Source organism: Nasonia vitripennis, assembly GCF_009193385.2.
Source record: "Nasonia vitripennis strain AsymCx chromosome 2 unlocalized genomic scaffold, Nvit_psr_1.1 chr2_random0010, whole genome shotgun sequence".
Classification (NCBI taxonomy): domain Eukaryota; kingdom Metazoa; phylum Arthropoda; class Insecta; order Hymenoptera; family Pteromalidae; genus Nasonia; species Nasonia vitripennis.
Window position 1 is genome coordinate 2,971,313 of NW_022279617.1, and position 22,685 is coordinate 2,993,997.

The 22,685-nt window shown below is 32.1% G+C and overlaps 3 protein-coding genes across 9 annotated transcripts; 1 reads left to right on the plus strand and 2 right to left on the minus strand.

The window, feature by feature from the left end:
* Positions 1-5: 5 nt before the first annotated feature.
* On the minus strand, positions 6-1,164 carry LOC100679774. Its single transcript, XM_003427414.4, has 2 exons — positions 915-1,164; positions 6-746 (listed from the first exon to the last, which is right to left on the minus strand). Exons 1-2 carry the CDS (start codon positions 967-969, stop codon positions 100-102), a joined length of 702 nt encoding a protein of 233 aa, XP_003427462.1. The 5' UTR covers positions 970-1,164; the 3' UTR covers positions 6-99.
* A 2,596-nt stretch (positions 1,165-3,760) lies between these two features.
* LOC100113577 (multiple inositol polyphosphate phosphatase 1) lies at positions 3,761-17,673 on the plus strand. Of its 6 annotated transcripts, none has more exons than XM_031925414.1 (9): positions 3,763-3,875; positions 12,836-13,038; positions 13,123-13,433; positions 13,509-13,634; positions 16,427-16,571; positions 16,650-16,750; positions 16,835-16,944; positions 17,044-17,235; positions 17,328-17,670. In XM_031925414.1, the coding sequence occupies exons 2-9, from the start codon at positions 12,867-12,869 to the stop codon at positions 17,497-17,499; spliced, it is 1,329 nt and encodes a 442-aa protein (XP_031781274.1). In that variant the 5' UTR covers positions 3,763-3,875; positions 12,836-12,866; the 3' UTR covers positions 17,500-17,670. The 6 variants fall into 6 exon arrangements, with proteins under 6 accessions (XP_032457486.1, XP_031781274.1, XP_031781277.1 ...); XM_031925415.2 differs by lacking the exon at positions 3,763-3,875 and adding an exon at positions 12,491-12,694 and having other exon boundaries at positions 17,314-17,673; XM_031925413.2 differs by lacking the exon at positions 3,763-3,875 and adding an exon at positions 12,491-12,694.
* LOC116416548 lies at positions 4,673-11,666 on the minus strand. Of its 2 annotated transcripts, XM_031925412.2 has the most exons (14): positions 11,176-11,666; positions 10,796-11,093; positions 10,021-10,086; positions 9,892-9,927; positions 9,744-9,824; positions 9,364-9,635; positions 9,156-9,283; positions 8,852-9,059; positions 8,381-8,756; positions 7,026-7,492; positions 6,810-6,962; positions 6,518-6,682; positions 6,030-6,227; positions 4,673-5,804 (listed from the first exon to the last, which is right to left on the minus strand). In XM_031925412.2, the coding sequence occupies exons 1-14, from the start codon at positions 11,191-11,193 to the stop codon at positions 5,268-5,270; spliced, it is 3,003 nt and encodes a 1,000-aa protein (XP_031781272.1). In that variant the 5' UTR covers positions 11,194-11,666; the 3' UTR covers positions 4,673-5,267. The 2 variants fall into 2 exon arrangements, with proteins under 2 accessions (XP_031781272.1, XP_031781271.1); XM_031925411.2 differs by having other exon boundaries at positions 9,892-10,086.
* Positions 17,674-22,685: the final 5,012 nt, after the last annotated feature.

A 22,685-nucleotide genomic window follows, 5' to 3' on the forward strand; every position in this document is an offset into this window, starting at 1 on the left:
CAAAATTTGCGAAACCTAAATTTCTTAAAAGTTTATTTTATAAATTTATATTACAATTATAAAGATTTGTGAACTTTACATAAAGTAAACTTACATACATCAATCGAGTTTTAACCTATAGTTATGCAATCTTTGTTTGTGAGCTTTCTTATCCGCTTTTTCTTTCATGAACTGTATGATCATTGACTCAGGTACAACTTCTCCTCTCCATTTAGTCGGCAATCTTTCTCTTTTCAAAATGTGAAGTTGTTCAGCAACATATTCCTTAGGATCAAACTGTTCAGCTTTGGCATAAATTTCCTGAAGTTCTGCTTGGAAAGCTCTTTCACGCAACAATTTTTTCTTTTGCCTCCTCTTCAGTATTACGAATTTCATTTTCTTAAGGAACTTCCTTCTCTTGTGCTTCTTCATTTTCTTTCGCCTGATAACTATCAATCTTGCAGCCTGCTTTTCGATAATATTGGTACCTGGTGTTTCTACAACTTCGTTAGGAATAATATCACTTTTTTCAATCTTATTCTTTACTGGCTCATCAATTTGAAAATTTGGTATTATAGGGCACTCAATAATTTTGCTTATTGGCAAGCCATTTCTTGGAATATCAAAGTTGAGGTTGACCGATCTTGCAGTAAAAGTAACATGGTTTTCAAAATGCTTGTTGCTTAGCTTCTCTGGTTGTAACAAAATTAGATTGGCTTTTAATGGCAGTTCGGTATGTTGCGTCGAAAGATGTGCTGAGATAATTCCTGGAAGAAATAAGGTTCTCGTGTGAGACTAGATTGTACGATTTGAAAGAATCAAGAAACTCATATTAGCAAAATAAGGTACGATAGGTTATGTTCTAATATAGCACTATTTAAATATATTATTTCTACGAACACGCAAACATTTATAGTAATTAATTATAGAATTACCTTTTCGGAATATATTGAGCCGTCTGAAAGCATTTGACAACGTGCAAACTGCCATTTTTAACGTTAAAAAACTATATCTTTACAGATAATATTCAGAAATCAACATGTTCGTATTTTTTAGTCGTCTGCTCCGCTCCGGAATCCGCAATATGATCGAACGCCGCGCGGTGTTGGTGTAGTAATATGTCGAATGTCGATGACTTTGAGAATGCGCGAGTATTTGATGACGCGACGCGGGATATTTGAATTTACAAACAAGCATAGAAATGTAACTCTTCCATTTGCGAAATTTCCTATTGAATTCAACTCAACTAATATACAGATTTTTTACATTAATAAATAAAAACTTTACATATTCGTACAAATATTTTTATCTAATGAATAAATTAAAAATTATTTACTTTGCAATGGATGGATTGAAACTGGTGATCTTTTCATCATCAAGAAACTTTTATAGATTTTGGTCTAGGTAGATTATCGATTTTTTCCCCACTTATCGACACTCAAAGTAACGACTAATATGTTTTGTTATCTGTCATTAAAATAATGATTTACTGTAGTATACGTATAATTTAATAACTGGTAATCATATATAAATATGTCAATGCACTTTGAAATTATGAGTTTCTGGCATAACAAAAAAATGGATTATTAAAATTTCCTCATTAATTACGACACAAATACACAATTACAATTAAGTTATAAGTACAAAAATTAATAAGTATGATTGAAACTTATACGCATGTATGTATGTACGTACATGCATTGTAAGTGTGTACATAAACGAATGTTTGTCATTTTCTAAATAATCTTTTAATTTATTTTTGCATTGCCAACTTTTCTGATCAGTTAGATTAAAAATATCCTTATTGAAGACGATCTCAGAAAAAAATCAGACAGGTATGTAAAATAAAAGATCAAGTTTATAAAACAGTGATCCATAAAATAATTATGTGAAGAAGCTCCTTATCGACAAAACGGTTGAACATTCAGTACCACCAAAACATGCAATTTCCAAGAAGAGCCTGCGATGCCGTCATCTGCAGCATCCTTAAAAATAACGTCAATTCCCGTTAGACTCTCTGTAAGTCTCCATGACAACGTGAGACGATACGGTATAACGTATAATATGTGCAATGGAGAGCTTCACCTTGTCAGGTAAAAAGCAAATGCTAATATATAAGATACGTTCGAGATCTTTGTGTTCAAGCCGAACGGAAAAGTACCATTTTGTGAACGTTAAGAATGACCATTTCTTACGGCCAATAATAAAAAAATTGCTCAGAATAATTATATTCACACAGAATTTATCGGATGCATTATATCCCAAAGTCAAAAAGACATCAGCGCCGCGATAAATTACTCTATTCCTCCGCGACTTAAGCAATAAAGATAATATATTTAAAATACATACAAAGCATCAGACTAATTTAAAACAAAAATGTGGTAATTAGAAAACTAATAGAAATTTAAATATCCCGCTTAGTTTTTATTAATCAATTATTTGCACGACAAAAGAGAGATTTCCCAGGATTGGAGCTAGAGACATTAAGAGAAAGCAAGAATTAAAGCAATATCTTGAAAAATTACGTTTGATACATATAAGTATACAAGTCATTCTACAAGAAGTCGGAACCTTTATTTTCGAAAAATCGAGCTTTTACATTTTTGAGGGCACACTGGCCAGACCAAGTTTTTTACATGTGTTTGGCGACACACAATATGCAAAAAGCGTAGGTGCTACCTCCAAACCAATATATGCCAACCAAAATTTACGGGCCTATTTAACTACCAAAAAATAGCCTTTATTTACGCCCCGGGTAATGTATTACCCGGCCAAGCAATCATTAATTTTTGCGGCATCAATGAACAGCTGAGCCCGAGATCTGGAATTTAAAAAAAATTCGTTGAAAACGACCGACCCTGTCAAAAGTTGCGAGCGAATTTAAAATAGGGTAAAAGTTGCCAAAAGTGCGAAAAACCGACAAAAAAAGTAAAAATTCTGGCTTTTTGGCATTTTTTCCCAATTTCGACGATCTTTACCCTATTTTAAATTGCTCGCAACTTATTTGACAAAGACGGTCATTTTCAACGATTTTTTTTTCAAATCCAATTAAGATCTCAGGCTCAGCTGTCCATTGATGCCGGAAAAAATAATGTTAGCTCGGCCAGGTAATAAATTACTCAGGGCGCAATAAAGGCTATTTTTTGGTAGTTAAATTGACCCGTAACTTTTTATTAACATATGGTTTGAAGGTGGCACCCATATTTTTTGTAAAAAAATTGGTCTGGTCCCTCAAAATTGCAAAAGCTCAATTTTTTGACAGCAAAGTGTCCGGCATTTCGTAGAATGACTCATATACATTCAAACGCAAAAAGAAATGAATTTATGCTCATTTTGAGTTCATTGCTTTAAACATAAAAGATTCATTCATAAATTTAATGCGGTTCGACATATATATATATATATATATATATATATATCTTTATATATGTGTTTTTATATTTGCTCCTATTAACAAAATTATCTACTTCTCTGGCTCTTAAAAAATTCTTAATTACGGTGTTTGTCACTGTTTTATTTGTACAGAACATTGAGAGATAGAAAGAAGATATTGAGATCCAAAAAAAACCCGGTCATGAATATAAATATCGAAACCTGTGTATGTAGCGTGTTCGTATAATTAAATATTATATGCGTGTAAATAAGAGTGTCTGCATAAAACTATATGGTTTTATGAATGACTGACTGCGACCTCGAGTGCAACGCCCTCGATCGGCTGTGCTGACCTGACCGGCAACGTTGCGAATGGGTTTTTCCAACTCCAATGAACCCCAGCTAAGCTTCGCAGAGCTGAAACGCGGGCCTGCATTGGCGGTAGTCTCAGAGCGACCTCGAACGAGCGAACATCAAGAGCCCTATATAGACGAGTGAACGCATTTTAGTCGAGCGAATTTAAGGTATGTTTTACTTCTATTTATTATTTAATGCACAAACTTCAAATCCCGCCTGTTGTAAGCTTGTAAGTAATCTTTCGCGGATTTTTCTCTTATTATACACACGTATTATTTCTCCCTTTTTATCATAAATGCAAATCATTCTTTCAGAAAAATCGTATCTATGACCAGGCACAAATATGCTATTTTATTACCGTATTATTTATCTAGCAAAAAAACATAAACGAGATATTCCTTTTTTCTAAATTTCGCGCTCTATTCGCTATACTTTACTCACAGACAGCGCTTGCGCATTACTTAAAAAAGTACAGAGTCAGCGCTGCACTTCTCCAACCTAATGCGCAGGGAGTAAGAGAGAAGGAGACCAAACTCCATGCTTTTAAAATGGCAAGCTTTCTCCGACGGAAATCGCCAGGTCCGTTCGATGAAACGGCCGAGACCTAGCGAGTAGCAGAGCCGCCTGTTGGCAGCTAATCGTACTCTTAAGCGATCTCATTATTTTTAAAGATTTCCAGGTTCGAATCCGCACAAAGAATAATTTTTTTAACTCATTTTTTTTTCTTTAAACAATAATTATTATATAACTGTTAATTTTTTTATTATTGAAATCAAAGATTTAGATATGTATAGGTATCAAGAAGGCAAATTATTATCAACTATTTAGAAGTGCATAAATCACTTAAGATGAGTAGACATAGAATGCATTATTTTTCGAATTGAATTGGAGTAAATGATTTTTATTTGACTCTTACATTATTTTTAACCGATATAAATATAGATATATATTTTTCAACTTCATGAATATATATCCAATTTGTTTCTTCTATTACATCGTGTACTTATTATAATTAAAACATTCTACATTAAGGCTACTTTATAATATGATGGTTTGATATAATACATCTCAATATATGATGAAGAACCTTAATAATTCTTTAAGTAATTTATGGCTTATATATTAATATATGCATACAGATATTGTCGTCATGATTTATGAAAGTACGTAGATGAAAGAAATATAGCTCTTATACATTCACTTATTGCGCGGCGGTTTTACGTTTTTTTTGGTTTGCGAGTCTTTGAAAGATTACGCTTTCTTGTTGCATTCGTGTTTTGCAATTGCAACTCTGTAGTATTGTCTGGAGCGTATGCCAATTTGCTTAGCTTTCGTTTTTCTCTCGTTCTTTCCTTCTCTATACAGTAATTTTTATTTTCTTGTTTGGCTGTAAAAAACATTCTGGTAGTAAGAAAAAAACTAATTATCCGGTGTGTAAATGATATTTTATGTACGTCACAACCGACGAACGGAATTGGAGCAAGCTCGTCCAAAGCTTTCGTTATATGGAATATTGTATCTGCGTTTATAGAACGCGTATTTAATACATTTAACGTCGCTTACTCCAATAAACTTATTAAATTAAAAAGTTTGATCGAAGGTTCCTTCAGAAAGCCCTTAGTTCGCATGCGTATCAATTTGTATATGTCTGATTCCTCGTCATTTTTTGATCGTTCCAACGACGTTAAACAATCCTTACAAACTAAAGGCTTTCCGTCGCTCGATATATATTTCGCAAACCTCGTAGCTTTTCGTACTACGAAGCCTGCTACGTACGCTAACACATAGTCTGATGTAGAACACTGGAAGTAGTCGTGCTCTTCCATCAATTTTACAACGTCAGATAGGGTATCGGCGTGCACACCCTTATCTAAAATAGTGTCGATTTGCGCATCCCACTGCTCCCGTCGATCATCCACATTTTTAATGTCTTTTATGCTGAGCAATACATCCACGATCTCAGCACCAGAAACATTAGAACCTTTGGGTGGTTTGATTAGGGAATATGTCGACACAAGTATATACATCTGTATAAATAATGTTGAGTCGGGATGATCGTTCGATCCGCAGCAGTTGCGCATCAAGCCAAAAAATCTCTAAAAAAATATCATAGTTTAATAAAAGTAAGATTCAAGAATTAAAAAATGGTTTATGAATTAAAGTTGATTGGTGTGCCCGAAACAAGAAATAACGTGTTATTTAATAAGCACCTACAGTGAATGAGTGAGCCTGTTAAAAAAACAATTATTTCTATGTTCGTATTCGTAGAAATCAGAAGAGTATACTTTAAAAAAAATGAACTGATGCAAATTTATATATACCTCCAAGTTATCCTGATTAAACCTAGATGTCATGACGTATTTGAAATCGCACTTTTCAACAAGAAATGTACAAAGCTCTAAAGCCGCTTTCAAGGACACTTTCAAACCATAAAATGTCGAATCAGTTATAAATTCAAAATTTCGAGATTTTGCTTGCACTTCCCATTCTTTTAGATATACCAAAAAGGATTTAATACTCTGAAAAAACATAAATTAATAGGTTAGTAGATTACAATCAATATTGCATAATATATTTGATAGTAATATAAATATTACGTATTTATTATTTTGGAAATGTACTTCGATATATTATATGATTTTGAAAAAGGATTTATTAATAATTAATAAATAAATATTTCGGAAACTCGGGTATGACACCGCTTAAAAGCTAACGAGTTATATATATGACTAAATTGCAACTCAACTATTCATTGCTTGCAGCGTTGATAGTGAAATGACATAAAAGACGTAAAAATACTAATAATCACCTGCCATATTTCGTTGCCTGGCTTTAAGCTATTTAAAGGCGTTCTGCTATTCATGGCGGTAATAAGTGACTTAATCCTTCTACAAAACTTAATATATCCCTCACAATCTGTAAGATCCGGATGTTTATCTTGAAAGATTTGCATACTATCAGCAACTCCAAAGAACTGTGCGGGTAGATAAAATAGTTGTGAAAACTTATTATTATAATTGAATTGTAAATAGCGTAGCATAATTATAAATTCTTTTTAAATTGCCCATCAAATTAAAATGTTATAAAATGTTTTGCTTTACCTGAAACGCTAGAGCAACATTCATTTTTTGGTAGTATTGCGGATTAATATGCTCTTCCCTTAAGTGATAATTTACTTTTAAATTATATGCGTTGGGATTTTCAATAGCTAGGAGAGCGTACCAATGTTTTAAGGAAACATGTCCATCGGGTGTCTAAAAGAAAGTAAATCAGATGGTTCAACAGCATTCTTTATTTACTCACTCATATATATTTACCCAAACGTTAGCATGTTTTTCTTGCTTCGAAAAGAAATTGCGCACACACTTTATTAGATGTGGAAAGTCCGAAAAAAACCATAATCTGCGTTCTGGATCAACGATGTGCTCTATACTGACGCAATCTTCCGTAACGCCAAACAAATCCCACATCGTACGGTTCCACGATGCACCATCATTGGCAATTGCATCGACTTTTAAGCCGGCTTTCTCAGCTAAGATGATGGCCTCCATCATATGATGTAAAACTGTGCCGTTCGCACTACCTTTACTGAGAAAGCAACCTAGTGCTTGCACCCATTTCCCTTTGAAGGGTTGGAACATGTTTACAAGCGCGTGGTCACCTTTTTGTCCCTTCTGATGTTCAGGTGTGTATATGCCAAGATCAGTGAAACCCTCCATTTGTAAATTTTGCCGATTAAAAGAAACGCTTTTCGACAGCTTCATTTCATCGACTAGTAAAACACCTATTGATATAAAATCAGTTGAAATATTTTGAAATATATCTTATAAAGGTAAAATTATAAAGGGAAAATATCTCTTATACAAGAGAACGATGTTTTATCTTTTTGTAAAGATATTAATATGCGCGTGTGTGTGTGTATACCTACATATATAGATATAATTATGCATGTCTACGATAAATGAAAGGAAGGAATTTTTTCATAACAATCGTCGCGTTAAGCAGTAAAATACACAATAAAGAATAAACCGTTTTCTTCGTCATAGCATAAGTAAAAGCATGACAACGGTTAACGTTTTGCGTACGTAAAATTTAACTTCTGCCTTTGATTATAAATTTTTGTTTGGATTTCGGGCCTTTAACTTGACACCACTCACTCGGGGACCAATATCGTTCGCTCAAATTACAAACATATTATAGGGGACACAAAACCTTCAGGCCCGCCAAATAACTGAATGAACATTTTTCTGTCATTTCCGATTAATATGACAATAAATATTTTTCGTAAGTAGGGGTAGTAGAACGATATATAAGACTCGTATTATCATACATCCCTGGGTCGGCTGTACTTATCGGCTCAAGTAATACTGCCTAATCAGGAAGATCGACAGAGTCAAACACAATATATGAAAAAGTAATATTAAATAATTATAGCCAAGTTTCCTCGTAAACTTTCCTTGAATTTGTATTCGTTCGTGATAAAGAGTAGTAGGGCGCACGTTAATTTCATCATGAAGTATTTCGAATTAGCGACTTTAAATACATAAAAAGCAGCAAATAATTATAGCCGCCGATAACGATCGTAAAGACATTGAAACTGTTACTCTGTTAGAGCCTAAGCACAGAGGTTTCATTACATATTCACGCATGCAGTGATTAAAATATAACTTACCATGTACATCTGATTGATCCATGGACTCGACTTTTGTCTTCAAAACATCCAAAGTTTTTGCATCGAAACCATAAGAACTTTTTATTACTCTCATGTAGCGATTTAATGTTTGTAAAGATGGCAACGCTAATATATTATGATTGCGTAAATGATTGTACGTTTTTCGACTCTTAGTTCTTAATAGAAGGCACTCATATATCCATTGGTTTGTATACCTAATACCTCTTTTATCTTTTACTTTTGATGCGTTAAGACATGCTTGCACGGCAGTCCGTTGACCTTCGGGTAACGACTCACAAGCTTTTTGTACTGCTTTCCCATCTGCCATAGCGCATTTACTTTTCAGACTTTGCACTTTATCTTTCAGATCAGCAATCTGAAATTCATAGAATTATAAGTGTAATAATAAAGTTATATAGTTGATTATTCATCCTGTTAAATTAATAACTTGTACTCAACGCAAAAACATACCTTTTTTATCATTCTATTTTTGTTTCTTTTATAATTACGACTTTGGAACGTACGCCTTCTGCGGAATTCTCTAAGCTTGCGAATCTGATCAGTAGCAGTAAGTGTCTTCTTTCGATTCTGTCGTAGAATTGTGCAATCCGTGCATGTACTTAATTTTGGACCAGGTGCAGAAATCTTCGTTACAATATACCCAGGGCAAGTCGGTGCTCTGAAAATTGAGATACGAATATTAGTAATAGATTTTTCACGGATATTGAAACAAATGCAAGGTAAATAATTATAGTGACATAAAAAAATATTATACTTTATGCCGTCAATTTTCTGGCAAGGAAACACTGCCTGAGCAACAAAGGATATTAATTCATTAATATCATCGACATCTTCCACTTTGTTGATTTGGGCGATAGAAATAAGACATTCTTCGATGTAAATCTGTTCAAAGAAACATAAATTAATGTTATTGCAATGTTATTTTTAGACTGTACCTACTCAATAATATTATGACTCATTACTTTTACACTCATATCCGGAAAAAGGATGATACGTTTATATATTCCACTGTATTGTTTTTTCCATTCCGCCCACATTATGCATGGTTGTCCAGTACTTATTACCTGTGGAATCCACGTTGCAGGTAAAGGAATTGTTTGAGGATTTTTGATGAGATCATTACAGATTGTTTGAAACTGTGCATTCGCCGCAGGAGGTTCCGATTCACGTAAAGTACCAGCAAGATCGTGCAGTGTACCATGTTGCCGACAACAACCCGCAATTGTTGGTGTAACTGTTGAGGTAAAATATATTATTGTTGTAATTACTATCGATGAACAAATATTTTTTTTGTATAAGAAAAATATAAATGCATTTTGAGGCAACTTTGAACAATACTCACAATTGATTTCAGCGCTATACGTTAATTCTTTCGCAGGCTCAATTGCAGTTTCGTCTAAACATTGTCTTTTAAACGTTTTGTCTAAAAATTATAATGTGTTTTCATAATGATTTTAATGCAATAAGGATACATTCAGAAATGGATATACCTAGTGTAATCTCATAACTTCGTGAATTTCCGTTATTTTCAAGGACTACATTCTCTTGGCTAATACTTCGTAAATATTCCGTATTTTCTGCAGCTTTGTTAACTATTTCATTTCTTACTTTTCCGGCATTTTCAAAAACTTCGACCTCTTGGTTACTACTTCCTGAAGGTAACAGCGGACTAGTTGACGAAGCATCTATAACATATATTAATTAACACAGTAATTATTATGATACACATTGTTACTCCGCGTAATATCTATAGATTAGTTAACATTTTCAAGTAAAGAGGAGCACTATTGATTGAGAATGTCCCACAGAAAGTGGCATATTTAAAAAATGCTACACAAAACGTAGCACGTCTCACGAATTTGCAGCAAAGACTAGCATAACTCGCGGAATTTCCGTGAAAAGGTAATTTACGCATTTTCCTAGACTACTGGCTCGAATTCATTTTTTTTTGTTTCATTCAAATTTTTGGGGTAAGCTATTTTCACCGATACTCGACATATTTTTTATATCATATACTGCAGTCCATTTCAAATTCTGGATGTGGTTTGCCACTTTTTAAAAACATATCTCAGATTAAAACTCGCGGTGGTTAAATTATACATACATCTTTTTAGGATCTGAATTGTGCAACTTTTCAACGCTGGATTGCAAATTCTGCTAGTAACTGCAAGCAGGTTGCAGTGATCTTCGCGAAAATATTTATCTCTGATGGTTTACCACGTTTAAATGTGCTAGCTTTAATAAAAACTTTTCAACTGTGCTTCTTTCTATAAACCGATAATATATTGTACTTTTCGATATACAGTGTGGAAGCATATAAAAATAAATATTTGTTCACCTGTTCGCAAACTACTATACAATAATTATTATTAATATTTATAATAAACCACATACTGCATGCACCAATTGCTTTCGGCAAATAATTAACTTCTACAGAGACTACAGCACAGCATACTGGTTGTCGATCTTCTGCATTGGTTTCTTTCTCAATTAATGGAAAAATAGACGGCACCGAACCTTTTTTTAGGGAACATTTATCCTTTGGCAATGTATATCTACTGCCATCGGGAAGAACGTGGATGAATTCTTTCTCGACTTCATCTTTTTTAAAATGAAGTTCACAAATGCGATGGTGCTTTCGCAACGAATTGCCGTTTGGAATAGCTTTTTGCCATAAACGAAAAATTTCATCCTATAAAACAAATATATTACATCGTCATTAAATAGATACTTATCGATGCGTAGAAAGTCTGCACAAAATCCTAATGTATTACTGATGTGGCCCTAAACATAGCTATACGCAGTTCACTGTCGTTGTCCTTTTTTTTTTATTTTTGATTTACATCCACTTATAAAACACGACATTTTTATAGTGTCACGGACGTAACCCACCACCACTCCGTAACAATAGTAATGCAATTATCGAGTCTAGTAACGTAAAATATTAAGCACTCATGTATTGCACATTAATATAACCATGTACTCTTCCTTTAACGCACTCACGTCTGAACTGATAGTCGACTGCACTCTTGCAGACCTACTGTATTAGTATGAGAAAAAAACACAGTCTAATGTTTTTGATCAGAGTTGCAATGTTTGGCTGTATATACTCCACTAACGCTGATCTGGAGTCGCGAAATTCCCGGACTTCTCGAACGAGCGAGCTGCTCAACATTTCACGGAAAAACATTTCCCAGAAAGTCGAGACAAAATACGATCGTTTTAAAATATGATTGAAAATAAGTTGGAATATCTATCCTTTTTTTCAATGTTATTAATAAACTTATTATGTTTAATTTAATCTTTCTTATCGTTATAAGAAAGATTAAATTTTTAATATATGTATATGTATATGTAGGTACTTACCATACATTTTACAATTTAAAATAGATTGTATAATTGTTTTAGCAAAAAGAATTAAATTTTGTTTAGATACAGGAAAAATTTTGAAATACAGAAAAAAAAATTGACGAGACTAGGATTTGAACGTGCGGACAAAAGATAAGAATCTAGCATCATAACCGCTTCGCCACGGTGACAATAGTTAGTAATCCCTGGAAGTAGCATATGTTCATCGCTCAGGTGGGCGTAACTAGATGGGTATAATTTAATTAAATAATTATTAGAAACCAACTTTTAAATAATTAGGTTTTGATATTATTTTTTTTATCTTATTCCAAATATTCGTAAAGAGTAACAGATATACTGCTTCATAAGATATTTACCATAAGTGGTATATAGAAAAATTATTATACTTAAATAGCTTTAATAATAAAAAAATGATATTAATTTATCACAAAAATGCAACAATAGCTAGAATTAACTATAATATCGAAAGTAACATGAAGACTGAACATATAAATTTTAGTATCATTTGTGTAATCTGGTTTATTTTGAAGTACACACTTTATTTTTAGATATCAACAATTAACAAAAGTAATATAAACAAACATATATCTATATATCGTCGGTAGGTATGTACAATCACTAATTTGCTTATAGTACAATCAGCCACCAACAGGTGGCACTGTTACTCGCTAGGTCTCGTCCGTTCCGCCAAGCGGATCTGGCGATCTTCGGCGGAAAAAGCAGTCCACTTTTGCGACGCGACCCCATAATAGTTTGGTCTCCTTCTCTCTTACTCCCTGCTAATGCGGTATCAGTTGGGTTCGCTAACCTCTGTGACACAACAATGTCGTGTGGATTCTTTATTCATTTTTGATATGTTTTGTGATCAAGTTTTATTGATAATGTAACAGTAGTAGTAAACGCAATTTTGTATTTATTTAAAAGGTAAAAAATTGCATTGTTCATATATACATATCGATGCTTATAACCTCAAAGCTAATATTTTTTAATTTTACTGGATAAAAGAAAAATAATTATGCATTTTTTTGAGAGATTATCGTTATAAAACCGTTATTATTTTTACAGGCTACCTGTAGTAAGTTACATTGTTAACAAAATGGTAAAAACAATTTTAGTATTGTTTGTTTACATTTTTACTACGATTTTGACACACGGGACATTGTCACAAAAATGTTTTGAAAATAGTGAACAAATCCACTGCAAATTAGGCTCAAAAACTCCATACAGGTTTATTGCCAATTACAATGACTCACGGTATATTTATACTGGTAAAATATTTTTTTTTTATATCCATTATCTAAAATGTCATTTCAAAACAGTTACATACAATAAATTATAAATTGATATTTTAGGGTGCTCAGAAAAAAAAATGTGGTTAGTCGTACGTCATGGAACAAGATATCCTGGAAAAAAGCACGTTAAACCAATGATAAAAAAACTGCCAAAATTAAAAAAGAAAATTGTACAAAGTAACAATCAAAATAACTCCGAACTGTCACATGACACGATTGAAAAATTTAATAAGTGGACTCTATCTTTTGATGAAAAGCAGACAATGATTTTAGCAAACGAAGGAGAGAATGAACTTATTGATCTTGCAGAAAGAATGCAGTCACGATTTCCAAATATACTTGTAGATAACTACGATCCAGAATTGTACAAGGTTTGTTATTTTTCTACCAGCAGATTTTTCTATATCGGTAAATTACACAAATACGGCCTAAATGTTTAATTCTAGTTCAAATACACCGCCACACAACGTACAGAAAAAAGCGCGCAATCTTTTGTACTTGGTCTATTTGGTCAATATCACAGTGCAAACATTACATTTCCAAAGCCTGAACAAAAAGATCCTATTTTAAGGGTAAGACATATTTTATATAACAGTTTGAGAATTTTAGTATTTATAAAGTAACGTATTTATTCTTCGAACTTGTACGCGTGAAGTAAACATGCGCGCATAAAGTTAGTAGTTGGAAAAAAATGTGGCTGTCTCGGGGACAACCGATAGAACTGAATACTTAAATAGATGGTGTGGAATTTTGGCAAATTTTGAATAGTTTCGTTGGCAGAGAATCAAACGTATACGAAGTGAGAAATGTAGTAGTATTCGCAGCGGGACTGCAAATGTACTTTATAGTCTTCGACGCAAGAGTTCAATATATATATATATATATATATATATATATATATATATATATATATATATATATATCCCCTTTTGGACACTAGTTGTCGGTGATGGTGCGTTAACAAAGCGAATAGAAGTATTCACTTCAAATACTCGGGTGTTGGAAGATGAGAATTTCAAATTGAGGGCATACCTACCAGACTAACGTTTTTTCATTCTTTGGGTCATCTGGAATGAGAAAATGCGCGCGTGCATGGCCGATCGTTTGCCAAACTTTTTTTCGGGGCAGTTGAAATTCTTTTATGGGAATTTAACACAGGGAAAATTAAACAAAACCAGAAAATTGACACTTTTTGTCCGGAGGCGCAATCCAATAATGTGTTTTAATAGAATCAAAGTATAAAAAAAAATTAATTTGAGGGCTGGTAGGTTAAAAATGGTTGCCTAAGTTAAAAGTTGTCTAGGCTAGAAAATGTCAAAAAGTTAGCAATTTTTCGATTTTTTACAAAAATTAGCAATTTTTCCTATTTTTAAAATCTTTATAACTTTCAGTCCCAGCGGTCAATTTAAACCATCCGGGACTCAAATTGAAGCTCTTTTCTTCTTCTTTCGTTATGAATATTTAGATTAACATTTTTATTTTACGATCAGCTATATATATATATATGTTACATAATGTTACTGTAATTTTTTAAAACGAAAGTGGGAGAAAAGAGCTTCAATTCGAGTCCCGGATGGTTAAAGTTGACCGCTCGGATCAAAAGTTATGAGAATTTTTAAGAGAAAAATCGACGATTTTTGAAAAAAATCTAAGTATTTTTGTTTATTTGCCATTTTTAAGCCTAAACAACTTTTCACCTAGGCAACCATTTTTAACCTACCAGCCCTTCAATTGAAGCTCTCTTCTGATACTTCGACCCTAGTAATACACATTTTTGGTTTGCACCTTCACACACTGAGTGGGTAAAGTTAAATCGTGGCTAGTTTACGTTAATTTTTCCCGTGTTAAATTCCCATAAGAGAATTAAAACTGCCCCGAAAAAAGTTTGGCAAGCGATCGGCCATGCACGCGCACATTTTCTCATTCCAGATGGCCCAAAGAATAAAAAAACGTTGCTCTGGTAGGTGTGCCCTCAATTTGGAATTCTCAACTTCCAACATCCGCGTTTTTTCCACTCGATCGTGGATTTGCTCATATACTGATGACAAATTTAAACTCAAATTTTTTGATTTATGTTTTAAGACATAAAATATGCAACGACTGCGCGGAATTAGGTAACTTTTTTTCGCTTGGGTGACGAACTTATACATCCGTGCGAAAATACCTACTTTGCGAACTACTTCCGTAATATATTATTCCTATATCGGTGCGAATAGTGCAATCAGATTTTTCGCGCGCTGTATCTAAATATTGCATTTTCTAAATATAATATTTTGTTGCCGGTCCAAAACCATCTTTTGCACGCTTATGCACTTTACGGATTTTAAAAATTTTATATAAGTTGCAATTTACACACTTTGAATTACGAGGTTCAGCCTGAGTTAAGGAGGTTTATCTGGTACGTCGCTAGTCAATCAGAGGATCATTTTTATAAATTCTTATTTCCTTTTGATACAAGAGACATAATGTATTTAGGACTTATGAAAAGCTAATTTATAACTAATAATGATTTTAAATAAAGAAATCGAAATCTTTATGTGACAACAAAATTTAATACAGATGACATTTGACTCCGTTTCTGAGGTTAAGTGCACATATTTTTTATTAGGCCAATTAATTATTATGCATAGAGGTACCCATCAAACGTTTTCAAAAGCAATTTGAAATCATCAAATATTAGTTTTCTCATACAAAAATTTGCAACAGAAGCTGTTTGTTAACTCAATAATTATTTGCAAATTAAAACGAGGAAAATGTGATTCTCCATTTAAGACGTCATGTAAAAATGTAAAAAATACTTTTATTAATATTTTGTCTTAAAGGTATCCAAATGACTCAAAATTTTGCATAAGCTTTTTAGTTAACATATATACGTGTTTGAATTTTTTCCCCCGAATCTGTTTGTTATTTCTAAATCAGATGAACCTCCTTAAATTCTGCAAAAAAAGAACGCAATATTCGTATGATAAAAATTTTTTCTTTTCGTGTATATTAAAAAAAAAATATTTATATCTACGGATGATATTGACGCTATTTCTATAGAAAAATATCATATGCATACCATACAAAATCTGTGACTAAAAAGACTTATTTATATAGTAAAATGTCATGAATTTTGGTCAGTAATTCTGTATGGTATATATATGATATATTTTCGGTAAAAATAGCGTATATTGTGAATATTTTGAGTAGATATTTTTTTTTATGTACACGAAAAGAAAAAAATCTAATCAGACGAATATTTTTTTGTTTTATTGCAGTATTTAACTCAAGCTGGAACCCTTGATAAAAGAAATATTTAAAACACGTACAAATGAATGCACATGCTCTAAAAGTAATATCCCTGCAATTATGTACCTTGTAGTTCTATAAAAGATGCGAACGTTGGCGCACAGAGATAGATAAAAATCCAGAAACTTACAAGGAAAAGGAATTATTCATCAAAAGTGAGACATTTCAAAAAGTTGTATCTGATATTTCCCAGCGATTAGGCTTAAAACTTGACTATGGTAATAAATCTATACGTTTTTATGATTAAATTGTGATACAATACCAATATTTATTAAACATCAAATTATTATTTACAGAAAGCGTGAATCTGATCTACTTGATATGTGCTTTTGAGACAGCTTGGAATAAAACTGGCAAATCACCATGGTGTGATACATTATCACTTGACAATATGAAGGTCTAATTGAATTTCATTTATGTAACTTATTCACATTTTATTTATTTGTTTAGTCTAGCTCTAACTGATATGTTACACTTGCAGGTTTTGGAATTTATGGAAGATTTAGAATATTATTGGGTTGATGGCTATGGTCATCAACTTAATTACAATCAAGCATGTCCAGCTCTTAGAGATATGTTCACATTTTTTGAGTAAGCCTTGTACTTAATAACGCATTATTATCGACAAATATTAATTTAATAAAAAGTGCATTGAAATATTTTTTAATTGTAATATTGAATATTTTATAGCTCTAATGACAAGTCTTTAGTGACAGCGTATTTTACTCACTCTGGCACAATACTCAAGATGCTATCAATATTAGGCATAGGAAAAGAAACAAATCCTTTGACTCATGAATCCTTTTTAAGTCATAAAGATAGAAATTGGAAAGTCAGTCTCATAGATGCTTTTGCAAGCAACATAGCTTTTGTTTTGTATGAGTAAGTTTTCTATCTTTTGATTAAATAATCCCTGATAACTTAAAACTTTTAGAAACATTTGGTAATAAAATGCCGAAGTGTTATTTTTGCAGTTGTAAAGTACAAGGTCCAAGTGTCCTTGTGTTACATCAAGAACGGCCAGTTCAAATTTCTGGTTGTCCACCGGAAGCATTGTGTCCTCTATCAATAATGAAAAAACATCTGCCTGATACTGAACAAGAATGCCAATTCGATGCCATGTGTACTTCAAGTAAAGAAACATGAGACTGCTGTGTAATGACACATATTCCAAAACACATAAAAGTGTCATAGTTACATGTATTACACATTGATAAGATGATATTTATTTTTATTGTTGCGTATTTTTATACTGAAGTATACGATTCGTAATCTATGAAACGTGTATAAAAAATATATAATAACTTGTTTTTTAAATAATTGTTTCAATTATTTATCTATAATACTTGATATCAAATTAAAAATAGTTAGGAATACAAATATTTCAGATTCAAACCTATGACTACATGGATTCATCAGTGATCACAGATTTATCTCAAACTGTTAAGTAAGTAATTCTTTTATATAATAAAGCTAAATTGAACAAATGATCCACAGTTTTTCCCAATAGGCCCAGTAGACCCTGATTGTATACTTGAGATGAGAATGTGTAATATTTTCACTGTTAAAATAAATAATTTAAATATTATATTCAAGAATAATGTTGCGTTCTTAAGGGCTCTCAAGTCTACCGCTATAAATACTTAGTAAACGCAAAAATATGCCGTCCCTTTGCGATGTACTTTTGAAAAAACTGTTACACTTAGGACCTTGATAAAAATATATGACATTGTTTAATATGCGCTTTGTGCGAGGAAGCAAGCCGAGATTCCCCCGTAAGCTAAAATATTTACAATAAATAATTAAAAAATACGTGTGTATGTGTGTAATCAACTCGTCGTAATAGCAAGGTTATGCGTATTGACAGTTACTAAAAAAGTAAGTTTTAAGGGGACCTCACCACCTTAAATTAAAAAAAAAATGAGATTGAATTTTTTGTGTAAATGTACTTTGAATTGTTTAAATAATCAACTAAACAATTATATTAACTCAGGCATACTGTAAAAATTATCAAACAATGTTTATAAATACCATATCGTCAAATTTCAAACGAAAACTAGCACAATTTACGATTTGCCGCGAAGAGTAGCACAGTTCAGAAATGCGGTCAAGAGTAGCACAGCTCGCGACTTTATATTACTTAAAATGTGAGTATTTTACGTTTTTATTGGGTTATTTTGTTGGTTAAGTTCATGTAAACCTTGGACAAAGACAGACAAACCTCAAAGTTGAAAAAGATTTCGGAAATTTTAGAAGATTTCTAAAAAAAGTGAACAATTTAAAAAAATGTTTGTAAAAATCTATTGTATTTATGAAAATAATTTTAAATTTGGTAAAAAGTTGTAAATTGTGAATATTTAAAAATGTTCATTTGGGACAGTTTTGCAAAAATCGGGAAATTTTTATAGAAATTCGTTGTTTAAGTTGTAAGAAAGTTTTAGTTGTGCTAGTCTTCGCGGAAAATTTTGATTTGTGCGTGCACCTTTTCACATAACCCCAAAATTTAATAATTATACTCACTTAAAATCTAATTCTACGATATCAAAACCATATTATTGTTCGATTATCTACACTGAAAATAAAACACAGCCATTTTAACTGATCTCGCACCAGTAATCCGTCATTTTACGAAGACTCGCCAAAATTACCGTAGAGTTCAGCAGTTTTAAAGAATCAGTTCGGTCATTTTTGCTGGTGTCCCGCTTAAGCGACATATTTTACGAGTCGCGACTCGCCAAAACTACCAGTGGCACACCGTTGTTCTTACTGAACAGTTGTTACGGTGGCAGAACGGTTAAAACTACCGGACTTTACAGCAGAAACGACTGTTTTTTTTCAGTGTAATGCTTCTTTATTAATAATAGAGTCATATTAATAAATTATTTGAGCAGGCATTGATGATTTATTATCTTTATGTATAAGTTTTAAAATTGGACAACCGTTGCCCAATGGATAGTGTAAAAGCGTGACAAAATAAACGCGTCTTTTGGCCATTGGCTGCTGGAACTGTTGGCCAAACATTATAAAATAGCCGTTAATGAACGGTTCGCGAACGTTTCTACCGGGGTAGCTTTGAGATTGTTTATTGGAATAACAAGCAAGTCTAATAAAAATCTCTAAAAAAAATTAACTTTTCAAAAAGTAAAAGGTTAGGCAAGTCTAATATGCAAGTAAGGCCGTTTATTTGTATTTTTATAATTTTTGTAATAAAAAGTTTTTATTGGTATAAATCTAATAAAAAGTTTGTATTTGTATACATCTAATAAAAAGTTTATTCAATAATTATACTGTTTATTTTGTTTTCAATTATATATTGTTTTTTATCAGAAAACAATTAGAAAAAATAGAGAAAAGTGAAGGCCCGATCATATGAGCATCATATGATTATCATATGAGCATCATATGAGCATACAAAAATGTAAATATACTTAATAAAATCTTATTATTATAGCAAGCAGAAATGACTTCATCTTTTATACATGATTGTTTTAACGATACTAGACTTGGCGCAGTGCGCTGCGCGCACTGTAGTAGACTATAATTTCATTAAATTATTAAATGGAATATAAATACTTGATTGATATTTTTAATATTTGTTTTCTATCACGGAAATACATCAAACTTTACGATATATGATTCATTTCGCGCTCGTATAAATTTCAAAATTGCCGCGGTTTCGTCCCCAACTTCCTTTTAAAATTTTAAGGTTATGTCTCGAGAATAGAATAGTCTCGAGAGTAGAATGTCTCTAGAATATTATAAATACACAAATTATAATTTGATATGTATTATAGTATTATATTACATTTTTAATATTAGAATCAATTTTAGAAATCAAAAACAAACAAAAAAATTCTAACGATACTTTTGACGCATGCGCACTACATGAGCCAATCATATTGACGCATTCTTGGCTTCACTTCATCCTGTCATGACTTTTTTATATAGGGAATAAAGTTGTAGACAATTGATTTAGTAATTTAAAAAAAAGTCTTTATTTACATCTGCATATTATAATTAAATTACATAATGACTCACATTATCAATTTAATAATGATAAGAGTTTGGTACAGCTACTATATACATTTTCTTATCTATACGCATAAAAATATAATTTCTGATATCTGTTGTTTGTCTAATTATAATTCTATTTTGTACGTGCATAATCTCTTTTATGAAATCAGAATCACTATTTGGTTTCGTTTTCACAATTTGACAAACTGTTTTTTCTATTTTATTTGCTACATCTACTACAAAATGATTAAATTTGACGTAACTGCCATTTTTAGTAACCCGTATAAATTGCATGAGCGTTGGTTTTCTGACGTCTGAAACCAGCATCCATTAAACACTATTTTATGAAACTCTTTTGCTCTTGAAGAAACATTTAATTGAGTAAATATTGACTGATCTATTGTTTTTTCACGACCAAAATAGGTTATTTCAGAAATTTTTTAAATCTTCCTGCATTTAGAGCTCAGAATGGTTTCACAATAATTTTTTACGGATTCACAGCAATCAGGATAAAGCATATCTTCTAAAAGTTGCGTAAATCGTTGAAGCTTTACATACCTTAAGATTTGCAATATCGCACCTTTTGACGAATGAATTGCTTTTAGTAAAATGTGATTTGCAGCTTCAAAATAGAATGTCGAATGAGATCACAATGGCCCCCAGTCATATATACTTTTAACTATGTCCAATAGCTAGTGCATATTGTACGTCATCGATTTCAATGAGTACAGACTTTCAATTTGGGTTACAAACATATGAAGAATTTGATTAGCATTATTTAAATCTTCAAATGAAATGTCTGTACTTAAACAAATGTGCATCGAATCAACTAACAACAACCAATGCCTCAAAACTTGTTTATCTTTTAATAATAAATTAAATATTGGTACGCTGTAATAGAGCAACCAATTTTCCCATTCATGGGCTTTCCAATTTCCTCTATCTTTAAGTGGTCTTGTTAAACGGCTTAATTGGTTAGGTGCTTTGATATTCACCAGTAAATGATCAATTTTATCGATGCATCTTTTGATAAACTTCACAAAATACTTTCGGTAAGTTGTGCAGTTACACCGGTTAATAACACAATGCATGTAGTCCGGCACAAATTCTCTTATCATGTTAAAACTTTTTAAATTAAGAAGTGCGGAGAAGCACTTTTAATACCAAACATTGGTTTTCCGGTGGCTACCGCTGCTACGGCAAATTCAATCGCATTTTCTCTATTTCTTTCTAATGGTAATATTGCTAAGTATTGATATCTCATGCTCCCTTCGTAAAACGTACGAATTTGTAAGAGGTCACGAATGGCGTCTGATGGATCGATCATTACAAAAAAAAAACACGAATTTGATGGATTCGATAGTCAGTTTCATTATTGCAATTTTCACAAACAATGGATCCCTCAAAATTTTGGAATTCACCAAGGTACGAAGTGCAAATCGAGCAAATACTATGAAAGGTTTCATTCTGTAGAGTATTATTGCATAACTTATTTATGTCCTAACGACTATTAGGTAATATTTTTTGTCCAAAAATTATATTCATCAACTTCATTAAATTCGTGATTTGTGTTAAAGGTAATGAACTCGATAATGAAAATTTAAGTGTCATCAGTAGTAATTCACCAAAACTTTTGTCAATGTTAACATTTACTGGGTTAAACATTTTATCTTTATTTCTTAAATCTGCTATGCTACAGGAATTGTCAGTTACGTTTTTCAAAAGCTGCAGAATGACGTCAATGTGACTATCATACTGTACAGAAACTTCATGAAAGTCCTCCCAATGCCACTACAATATATCCATTATATAGCATCATATTAATAAACAAGTAATATTAAATTATAAACTAGAATCATTTATTTACTTACGCGTGTCTGCACCATAAGAAAAGACAAATCAATTTGTTCCACAGACGCATTGTCAATCTAAAGATAACATAATATTTATTTAAATATGCATGATAAAGGCCATGCTTGCGTAATGTATGTGGCATGTAACAATATACAATAACTAAAGTTTAAATTGAAATAACAAATGCTATGCTTCAATGAATCAGCTGAACAAATATATAAATAGTATCGAAATGACTAAGGTAGGCATCACCTATACAACTTTGCTAAAAACAAATACGTATTTTTTGTATTTGTTTTTAGCAAAGTTGTATAATAATGCAATGTAATATTGCCAAGCTTTTTCAGCCAATACTCGATCTGCAGCGTTCCGAGCGTTTATATCTTCACGATTTTTGGAGTATGCAATATCGTGTTCTTTACACGCTGCGTCCAGAGGATTAATGGCAGGATCTCCTCGTGCTA